The 11370-nt window shown below is 41.7% G+C and overlaps 1 protein-coding gene across 1 annotated transcript in view; it reads right to left on the bottom strand.

Annotated features, from left to right (window-relative positions):
* Positions 1-3061: 3061 nt before the first annotated feature.
* mbtps1 (membrane-bound transcription factor peptidase, site 1) overlaps positions 3062-11370 on the bottom strand; it is a 45735-nt gene continuing 37426 nt past the window's right edge. The window contains exons 17-23 of the mRNA XM_034685602.1: positions 9805-9929; positions 9456-9533; positions 9191-9331; positions 8966-9097; positions 5168-5294; positions 4606-4736; positions 3062-4128 (exon numbers count right to left, since the gene is read on the bottom strand). Coding sequence (XP_034541493.1) covers positions 3917-4128; positions 4606-4736; positions 5168-5294; positions 8966-9097; positions 9191-9331; positions 9456-9533; positions 9805-9929 — 946 coding nt within the window. The 3' untranslated portion in view covers positions 3062-3916. The remainder of the gene's footprint in view (positions 4129-4605; positions 4737-5167; positions 5295-8965; positions 9098-9190; positions 9332-9455; positions 9534-9804; positions 9930-11370) is intronic.

Raw genomic sequence — 11370 nt, 5'->3', positions numbered from 1 at the left:
CCAAAAATAATGGTTAGTTGCAGCCCTAACTGTGACACTGAGAATTTACAATAATTCAAAAGGTCAGATAACTAATTCAGTCTTCATGTCGCCTGTGAGCTCTTTAAAACGATCATCAGGGCCCGGTGGTTTAAGCTGCTGCTTTGTGTTGATTTTGGCGCCCCCTGTGGACAAAGATGCACATGTTATCACTTTGCTGCTCTTGCACATGCCAGGGTAGTATTTCCTGACAATATGATCCTCCTGCTTTTTTATTAATTATCAAATGTGTCACTGTTAGGGATGTAAACAATTAATCCAGTATTGATTAACTGATTGTTAAACACGCAATTTTGTTTTCCATCATGTGGAACAAACATCATGTGGTCTTATATTTCATTCAGCTCTCAGGGAGGGTTTTAAGTTTAAACATGTTTCATGTTTAAAGCAAAGGACTCATGTCTCAGCAGGATGCAGAAAAACTCCTCCATGCATTTATCTTAAGCAGACTAGACTACTGTAACGGGGTCTTTACAGGACTCCCTAAAAAGTCCATCAGACGGCTGCAGCTCACACAGAATGCTGCTGCTCGAGTCCTAACAAGGACCAAAAAAGTAGACCACATCTCTCCAGTTCTTAGATCTCTACACTGGCTTCCTGTCTGTCAGAGAATAGACTTTAAAATCCTGCTGATGGTTTATAAAGCCCTGAATGGTTTAGACCCAAAATACATTGCTGATCTGCTGCTACTGTATGAACCATCTGGACCTCTGAGGTCATCAGGTACTGGTCTGCTTTCAGTCCCTAGAGTCAGAACGAAACATGATGAAGCAGCGTTTAGTCATTATGCTCCACATATCTGGAACACACTCCCTGAAAGCTGCAGGTCCGCTCTACCTCTCACCTCTTTGAAATCAAAGACTAAGACCTTTTTATTTGACACTGCCTTCCTATCTTAGCTCATTTTAACTCAATTTAAATTAAAAATTTTAATGTAATTTTTAATGTTTCTAATTTTCCTTTTCTTTTCTGTTTTATTTTATTTGTCATTTTAATTGTGCTCTTTTATGCCTGTCTGAATGTTTCCAATGCTTTTAATGTTTTAATGTAAAGCACATTGAGTTGCACTCGTGTATGAAATGCGCTATACAAATAAAGCTGCCTTGCCTTCTATGTGAATCAGCTGTTAAAGGTGTTGCACACAGGAGACGCTCAGCTGGCGGCTGCCGCTGTGCATCAGGTCTCCACGAGCGCTTTTTAAAGCCGACAACGACTAGGACACGAAGGTTGACAACTTTAAACAGGACATTTCTACCTTTGGATACAAAGCCAACAGACTGGTGAGAATTGCTGGTATGATAAATGATAATGATAAATGACTGACGCCGGCAAGACTTGGGTTTAGCCAATCACAAACAAGTACCGTGGTCCTACCCTTTCCAGTTTCGAGAAATGTATTTTGTATTTTGTGAAATGTTTTTGTGTTCTGTGAAATTTATTCTTGTTTTGTGAATTTTTGTTTTGTTTTGTGAAATTAATTTTTGTTCAGTGAAATGTATTTGTGTTTTGTGAAATATATTTTGTGCTTTTGAAATATTTATTACTATTGGGCCACCGTATCTACTCCATTTGTTTCCTGGCACAACATATTACCTCATAATCAATAAAATGTAATCAATAAAAGCAACAAAAAAATAGGACTCCACGCCCCCACTTCCACCCCCACACCCTCACCCTCGACCCCCCCCCCCCACACACACACACACACACACACACACACACACACACACACTCACACACACACACACACTCACACACACACTCTCACACACACACACACACACACACCATTAACAAGATTTGTGGGATCCAATTGGTGACACGATCAATAGAAACAAAGAACCTTGGGAGGAGTGTCGTTTAAATCAAATTTCACACAGCTCGTCAGCCGGCTAAACAAAACCTGGGGCAGCTGAGGCTCAGTGCTAAGGTCATCTCTCAAGTGGAAGCTCGGGGGTTCGATCCCAGGTCCAGCTGTCCACATGCTGAAGTGTCCTTGGACAAGACACTTAACCCCAAACTGCCCCCAGTGCTGTGTTATCAGTGTGTGAGTGGGATGAGTTAACACTGATGGGCTCTTTACAAAGCAGCCTCTGAATACTGATTGTTTTTCTTCAGTTTACTGATATATTTGGTCAATCTGACCCCGGTTACATTCTCTGAAACCAATTGGTGTTTCGTCGTAATCACATGATACATTTTCAGGACTTGTTTTTTTACCACGTTAAAGAGCAGTTGCTGGCAGCAGCCATAAATTATCTATGGTGGCAATTGTAACTCACCATGAAAAGATGATGTTTTAGCAGAGTTTAATTTAATATCATCAGACATCAGAGATTCTTTTGGGACTAAGATAATGACGTGTGCCAGATTTGTGCATTATTTGGTGTACTTGTCCATAGATGATTTCCACAACTAAGGCTACTTGAGTTTAACCATTTAAAAAATATATTTGAAAATAATTGTATTCCTTTAGAGTTCTTTTTTCTCTAAAAATATGTTTTTTTTAATCTTGCCTTGTGTGAGTTTATGATCGGCTTGTTTTATTTTGCAGACCCATGTAAAGCACTTTGTAACATAGTTTTATAAATTTCTCTACAAAAACATGTTTTAATTATAACTACCAAGAACAAGAACAATAATAATAATAATAATAATAATTTTACATTGTTATTACAAATAATTACATTATGTATTATTATTATGAACTACAACAAAAATATATAAAAAAGTTGTCATTCTTTTTTAAATTAATAATGTTATCAATCATTATTATTATGAGTATTATTATCATCATTAATAATAACAACAATAATAAATAATTAGAATTTCCATTATTTATACTATTAATAATACAATACATTATTATATTATTTGTGTTATTGTTATCAAGATTATTAAAAATAATAATAATAACAATTAGTTATTATTATTATTAATTATTATTATTATTATTATTATTATTATTATTATATCACAGGAAATTCTGATACTCAACCAAGATTAGAAATTACTTCAAAGATCCCTTTGATTATGCTTTTTAATTGATGAGATATATTCAAACAAGTCTTGCAATTCTATCGGTTGACCATGAGATCATGAAAGAGGATATCAACAGAGTGTTGGCCAGAGTTCATTCATTACAGAAACTTAAAAACAATGAGAGTCATTTGACACAGATGTGGGCGGGACCACCTGACTGTGAATGTTGGCACAGGGAGAGACCACTTGATCATCATCATGTTGGAAATGACTTCACGTGTGTGTGACGGGATTCTCTACTATGTGTATGCCAACTGCTTTATTTTTGAAGGGCACATAGAATGCGCTGTATTTCTGTGTTTCTATGTGTGGGAGCATGAAATCACTCAGGGTGTGTGTGTGTGTGTGTGTGTGTGTGTGTGTGTGTGTGTGTGTGTGTGTGTGTGTGTGTGTGTGTGTGTGTGTGTGTGTGTGTGTGAGTTAGGGTACAAACAGATTCAATAAATATAAAAGTCAAACACATTTCATTCATAGAGAAAAAGTTTGGTCAAAGAAGAGAGGGGGGCATGTGGACAAGTCTGTCTCCAAAAGGCTATTTCAGAGGGGGTGAGGTCTGTGCTGTGTGTTATCCAACATGTGTGTAACACTTTGTAATACTGCTTATTAGTACACAAACACACAAACACCCACGGACAGCCTTAAAAAGACAAGAGGCACAAAAACTGTTGAACCTCCAGGAGGCGCAGTACGGTCGAGTCAGAGAGGCTCAGGGTCCAGACAGTCAGGAGTCTGCCTTTAGAATTCTACACCTCCACTGAGGTGTGAAGTAGTCCTTTTAATAAAGTTTCAGCGGTGAACTCAGCTCTCCAGTCGCAGCTCAGAGATGCAGTCCATGTCAAACTGTGGGGTTTTTCCCCGTTGTCTGCTGCTGCTGCTGCTGCTGCTGAAGGTATGTAGGCCTCTTGATGCGGGGTTTCCTGCGCTTGGGTTTGCTCTTGGTCTTTGTCAGCTGGACCACGAAGAAGGACAGGACCACCATCGCTCCGAGGAAGGCAAACACAGGGATCGTCTGACCCACTTCTTGGTTATAACGGCCCGGCATTATCCCTGAGAGGGGAAAGGTGAAGGTGAAGATAAGAGGCTCCCTCAGTTAATATCATCATTCTTACACATGGTCATCACTGATCTGTTTCAACGTCCTCTTTTGGGCCGTCTTATTGACAACAAACAGACACTTGAATAATTCATCATGTAAAGTCAAGTGAAAACTGAAAGATACACTTGTCACAAAATCAGTGTCTCTACACACTTCTGCATATTTAACTGACATTAATATGATCAAATCCATCACAGTATTTTGCACAATTTTAAAACAACAACATGCATTTCTTTTTCCTGTTTCTAAAGGTAAATAAAGGTCAATAAAGGTATATAAAGATAAATCAAGGTAAAGAAAAGAAAATAGAGATCAATAGAGGTAAATAAAGGCCAGTAAAGGTATAAAAAAGGTATATAAAGGTAAATAAAGGTCAATAAAGGTCAATAAAGATCAATAAAGGTAATTGACTCATAGTCGTGAGTTACCTCCAGGAATGTCCCAGGCCCCACTCTCCCCAGGAGACAGAGGTCTGACTTGGGGGCGGTAAGGCCTCACATTAGGTAGAGCCACTTTGTCCAGATCCACTGAAAGAAGCTTCTGGTGCTTCCACAGGTTACTGAGTGGGGAGAGAGAGAAAGAAAGAGAGGGGGAGATGGTAAGAACTTTACACAGATTTTTGCATGCTTCCCAAATTTTGCATATGAAGCGCTCTGTTGAAAAGATGGAAAAAGGAAAACAGCTGTGCAATAAGACAATCCATGGGTGATTGTAGTAAAATATTAATTGATAAAACTTTATTGGTAACTTTAAAGAACTTAACATTTTGTTAGATATAGATTTGTCAAACAGCCTGTCTCACACAGCACAAACAATAACTCACAACAGTCTCTTTCAAACGTGATGGGGAACAAAACAGCCGGTAAGTGATCAGGGAGCACTGACACGAGGAACCAAACACCAAACACAGAAACTCATCCTCTCATTCAGAGCTGATGTCCGTCACCTCATTATTTTATCACAGATAAAAATGTGTTTTATCCAATCTACCTGGGTGCTGTTTCGTTGACTGGCTGAGGCTTCGCCCAAGAAAGGTGGGGGCAGGCTGGTAGTGGGCGGGGCTTAGGGTCACCCAGGTGAGCCTCCAGGACCTTGGAGTAGCGGTAAAGATGGTTGCCTGAGAAGAAACACAGCAAGAGTATATCTAATGTTTTCAACACAGACAACACATGCAGCTCGAGTACTGACTAAAACTAGGAAGAGAGACCACATCTCTCCAGTATAAGCTTCCTGTAAAATCTAGGCGAGAATTTAAAATCTTTCTTCTGACCTACAAAGCTCTTAATGATCAGACACCTTCATATCTTAAAGAGCTCATAGTGCCCTATTACCCCTCTAGAACACTACGCTCCAAACATGCAGGCCTGCTGGTCGTACCTAAAGTCTCTAAAAGTAGTATGGGAGGTAGAACCTTCAGTTATCAGGCCCCTCTACTTTGAAATCGTCTACCAGTCAGGGTCCAGGAGGCAGACACCCTCTCTTCTTTTAAGAGTAGGCTTCAATCTTTCCTTTTTGATAAAGTTTATAGTTAGAGCTGGATCAGGCTTGGACCAGCTCTTAGTTATGCTGCTATAGGCTTAGGCTGCCAGGGAAACTGACACACTGGGATCCTGTCTTTCCCTCTCTCTCCTCTCTCTCCTCTCTCTGCCTGTCTCTTACTTTAACTCTATCTGTCCCATTAAAGTTACTAACCATAGACCTTTCTGGAGTCCCTGAGCTCCCTTGTCTCGTAGGTTCCTCTGGATCTCTGCCGTAGACATCCTCCTAGTGCAGACGTTCCAGACTCCAGCTGATACAACTACTACTATCCATCTCACCACTATCATCTCTATCTCTCTTCATCTCCCTCTATCCCTCTCTCCAACACGGTCTCAGCAGATGTGTGTCTAACATGAGTCTGGTCCTGCTGGAGGTTTCTGCCTGTTAAAGGAAGTTTGTCCTTGCCACTGTAACTTGCTAAATGCTGCAAAGTGCTCTGCTCATGGTGGATTAAGATGAGATCAGACTGAGTCCTGTCTGTAAGATGGGACTGGATCTGATCCTGTCTTGATGTTGGGTCTTTGTTAATAATGGAACATAGAGTACGGTCTAGACCTGCTCTGTTTGGAAAGAGTCTGAGGAGAACATTTGTTGTGATTTGGCACTTTATAAATAAAGGTTGAGTGATTGACATGTGGATACATAAGGCTACTGAAAATATCACCTTCTATTCCTTTAGCCCTGTTTTCCTCCACACACACAGTCAGGCTTTCATGTAGCATGTCAACACCTGTTCTCCCGACTCATTCTGTCTCTAACGTCAGAGAGCTGCAGTGATAAAAGAAGCTGCAGGGTTTGTTTAGTTAGCAGAGAGGAACTTTTAAGCTCCAGAGAGGAACTTTAGGATTGTGTTGATTTTTGGAACCCCTGAAGAGAAAGCAGTACTTCTTATCTCTTTGTAGATTTGATCTTGTACGTGTTTAAGAGGGTGTTTTCTTTCAACAGTCAAATATATCACTCAGTGTGAAGCTTTGCTGTGGAATCCAGGGATAATCCTAGCAGCTAATGTTGCTGATTAAAAGGAAAGATGAATTCAGACTAGTCCGGGGTAACAGAAAACTCAGACCCCAGCGTAGTACGTTGCTCTTCTGAAATCCGAAAGTGGCATTGATGTAAATGTCACATTCTGTCACAACCAAGGTTATTATAGTTTGTCATTTTTCATTAGTTTTTATTTTTATTTCGTTTTGACTTTTTGTTTTCAATTTCAGTTTAGTTGTAATTCGTTTTTAAAGCGGGTTTGCTAGTTTAGTTTTTATTTTTCGAAAATGCTTGGGTTTAGTTGAGTTTTTATTAGTTTCAGTATTAGTTTCAGTTTGGTGAATTAGTTTTAGTTTAGTTTTAGCATTAGTTTTAGTTTGGTTAATTAGTTTTATTTGAATTTTTATTAGTTTTAGTCTTTTTTGTAACATGGGTTAGTTTTCAGGGGCGAGATTTAAAAAGGTCAGTAAAGGCATCGTGTAAGCTTCCTCCTGCTCGTGATGTTCCTGCGTATGTACTGACCAGCAGCTTTCGGGTGGCCGGTGGAAGCAATGCATCAGCTGCCTGGCCGGGGGTTAGCTTCTGTTTCAGGGGAAGGGGGCTGGGCGCGCTCCCTTGCCTTGACAAGGTAAGCTAGGTTAGCCGTCTTGTGTGAGCTTTTCTAATGGACTTTAAGATTAGTGGGATTTTTCCCATTGAGAAATGTTCCACATATTTTATCACCTACCACTTTAAGGCACTTCCTCCTATCAGAGACTCTGACGCTTTCTCAAGACTTTCGCTGCCATTAACGTTCTGCTAGCAGGTAAAGTGTGGACGCTCTGCAAGCAGGTAAAGTGTGGACGCTCTGCTAGCAGGTAAAGTGTAGACGCTCTGCTGGCAGGTAAAGTGCAGACGCTCTGCTAGCAGGTAAAGTGTGGACGCTCTGCTAGCAGGTAAAGTGTGGACGCTCTGCTAGCAGGTAAAGTGCAGACGCTCTGCTAGCAGGTAAAGTGTGGACGCTCTGCTAGCAGGTAAAGTGTGGACGCTCTGCTAGCAGGTAAAGTGTGGACGCTCTGCTAGCAGGTACAGTGTGGACGCTCTGCTAGCAGGTACAGCGTGAACGCTCTGCTAGCAGGTAAAGTGTGGGCGCTCTGCTAGCAGGTACAGTGTGGACGCTCTGCTAGCAGGTAAAGTGAGGACGCAGGTAAAGTGTGGGCGCTCTGCTAGCAGGTACAGTGTGGACGCTCTGCTAGCAGGTAAAGTGTGGGCGCTCTGCTAGCAGGTACAGTGTGGGCTCTCTGCTAGCAGGTACAGTGTGGACGCTCTGCTAGCAGGTAAAGTGTGGATGCTCTGCTAGCAGGTACAGTGTGGACGCTCTGCTAGCAGGTACAGTGTGGATGCTCTGCTAGCAGGTACAGTGTGGACACTGCTAGCAGGTACAGTGTGGACTCTCTGCTAGCAGGTAAAGTGTGGACTCTCTGCTAGCAGGTAAAGTGTGGACGCTCTGCTAGCAGGTACAGTGTGGACTCTCTGCTAGCAGGGAAAGTGTGGACGTTCTGCTAGCAGGTAAAGTGAGGACGCTCTGCTAGCAGGTACAGTGTGGACTCTCTGCTAGCAGGTAAAGTGAGGACGCTCTGCTAGCAGGTAAAGTGTGGACGCTCTGTTAGAAGGTAAAGTGAGGACGCTCTGCTAGCAGGTAAAGTGAGGACCCTCTGTTAGCAGGTAAAGTGAGGACGCTCTGTTAGCAGGTAAAGTGAGGACGCTCTGTTAGCAGGTAAAGTGTGGACCCGTGCCTGCTTGTGTGACTACGCCAACTGAAGTGAAACTGGCAGAAAACAAACAAAAATAATCATATCCACTCAAAATACTGAGATTATGTTTGAGATAGATTGACAAAGACGAAAACTAAAGACATTTTCTCTATAATTTTAGTTTATTTTAGTTAGTTTTATAAACTCATAATACAGTTACAGTTAGTTTTTGTTTTTTGTAGAGCCTCGTTTTTATTTTTATATCAGTTTATGAAAATGTTTTGTCACCTCTCGTTTTCATTATTTCTTTAGTTTTCGTTAATGATAACCTTGGTCACAACACACAACGGCACATAAGTTTCAATAATATACCCACAAAATAATAACTCTCACTCTCAGAGGAGACAGCGAGGCCACCATCGTTCAGACTCAGCACCTCTGTGCTGTGAGGTTACCAGGCTCACCACGGCACCAGGATTTCACTCAGGAATTAATTTCATTACTCAATAATCTGATTTGTAATTCCCTCACTTACCCTCCAGTCTCTGTGGCAGTGGGCGCTCTGTGCCGGTGGGAGGTGTGACTCTGCTGTGGGAGTGGCTCAGGCTGGGAGGAGTCATACTGTATGAGGTGTACTGAAGGAGAGCGTCAAGCAGCCAGAAACAGTCTGAAAGATCAAACATAGATATCACCAAGTTTAGCATTCTGTTGAATGTAACAGGTGAAAAAAAGAGAAACATCACATGCTGAGAGAGGATACCTTTCTGTCTGTGGCTGTCGTCTATACAGTTTGAATCCCCGTACAGAGCGATGCGACCTCCCCCGTCTGATGGGGTTTGGTACAGACCCAGGATAGGGACTCCTTCCACCACTGCTGTCTCCTGCTTTAACACTTCCAGACCTGTGAAAAGAACAAATGCACTTTGGTGATACTGTCACATCAGGACTGAAGACTCAAAAGCTCCCTTGTGGTGAGAAATGTGCTCCACTTGGCTCGGTCAATAGTTGAAGCGAGGTGCTGGTACCTTGGTCTTTTAGATTCTTGGCGATCACTATTCCATCGTCTGGGAAACGGGCAATGCTGCAGCCTGAGGCGTAATACACTATGATTGACAGACAGACAGACGGACAGATAGATAGATGAGAGAGAAAGAGAAAGAGAGAGAGAGAGAGAGAGAGACAGACAGAAAGAGAGAGAGAAAGCGAAAGAGAGAGAGAGAGAGAGAGAGAAAGAGAGAGAGAAAGAGAGAAAGAGAGAGAGAGAGAGAGAGAGAGGACTGTCTTTATTTTCAGCAAACATGACTTGGTGATGGGTAACAGCACTTAACACACACATAAGAATCCTGCCAGTGTGTGTGAGAGTGTGTGTCTTACTATCATGATCAGCCAGAGTGAAGTCTCCCTCATACAGCCCATCACTGAAAGCCATCCCCCACACTGAGATCAGGTCATTCAGAGCTGGTACGTTAGCGCCCCCTGTGTCTGGCATCCACCACTGCCTGCAGGACAGAGAGAAAATCAGCTCCACTAACATTCATGCAGGGCCAGTGTTTCTCAACATCGGGGCACAAAATTATTTCTGAAAGGTCACATGATGGATGCAGAGAAGTGGGGGAGTGTTTTTTTATTATAAAAAAATCAAACTAAGTGGCTTGACCTGTGAATCAATGTCTGTTCCACCTCAGGGCAACAGACACTATTCTGCACACACGGCGAGCAAGAGAGAGGCAATAATTAAATGTGTAATGGCAAGGCCTTTATGTGCAAGAGTTCATCAAGGTTACATTAACAGGCTTTATATACAGATGCATTAAAGTGTAGGTCATCCAGAGGTGGAGTTCTTGTCATGACTGCACTTATAAATAATTAATGTGGAGCATTAACTCTTTGAAGGTGCTTTGAGAATCAGACTTTGTCTTTTTGGTGTCACTTGCACAGGCCGAGTGGGCACAGAAAGACCATTCAGCCTTACATTCAACTGCACTTTTCACATATCAACCACACATCCAACTATTCATCCTCATAAACACATAACATTTATATTTTCTATTTATCTTTGTTTTTATGTTTGCAGATGTTTGCAGTCTAATGCTTGGATATTTTTATTGTTGTGTGTTCTCTTATTTTGGTTTTTAACCGGGAACTGAGAGACAACATTTTGTTCTACCTCATGTGACAGCATGTGTTGGCATGACAATAAACAACCTTGAATCCTTGAACATGACTGACCGTGCATTTTGCTAACAGTGACTGGGCTCTGCCTCCAAACAGCTTACTCCCCTGATGACCACTAAAGACGTCTTTTCGACCGCAGGAACTTTACCCCTGAACTACGTGCATTTAGACAAGAAGAACCAGAGTCTAAATTTAGTTCAGGGGTAGATAATCTCCCCCCTAAAAAGCCCCTGCTAGGGGGGTAATACTTTTCAAAGGTCCCGGGACTTTTGGGGGGCAGGGCCTGAGATGCTGAACGTGTCTGATTGGTAGATTAACCGCAGTGTTTTTATTCCGCCCTCCGTCCACAATAACATCACACACATCTGTGATTCACTTGATTTCTCTTTCTTTCATTAGTTTTTATTTGTTCTATCTTTTTTGTATGTGTGTGTACTTTTCAAAAGAAGAAGCTGTGATTCTCTTGATTTAGCAGCTTGTAACAGTAGTCTTCTCTCAGCCCACCGTGAATGCGTCTCTCCCGGTGTTATGGTTTTAAAAGTGACCCTGTAAACTGGAGACCTTCAGCTGAACGTGTCAGTGTTTGAGGAGTTTACACAGCTGTTGAAACACAGAGGGAGTTCCTGGGAATGCAAACTAGTTTAGTTTTTATTAAGATTTCAAAATATCCTCATCAGATATTTAATGATCGTCTAAAGACGTTTATGAGGGATGCATCCGGCTGAAAGTCTCCAGTTAACAGGGCTGCACAAAATTATTAAAACA

The sequence above is a fragment of the Notolabrus celidotus genome, chromosome 6, assembly GCF_009762535.1.
Source record: "Notolabrus celidotus isolate fNotCel1 chromosome 6, fNotCel1.pri, whole genome shotgun sequence".
In the NCBI taxonomy this organism is placed as follows: Eukaryota; Metazoa; Chordata; class Actinopteri; order Labriformes; family Labridae; genus Notolabrus; species Notolabrus celidotus.
Note: the sequence above shows the minus strand (reverse complement) of the source record. Positions and strands in the feature narration are given on the sequence as shown.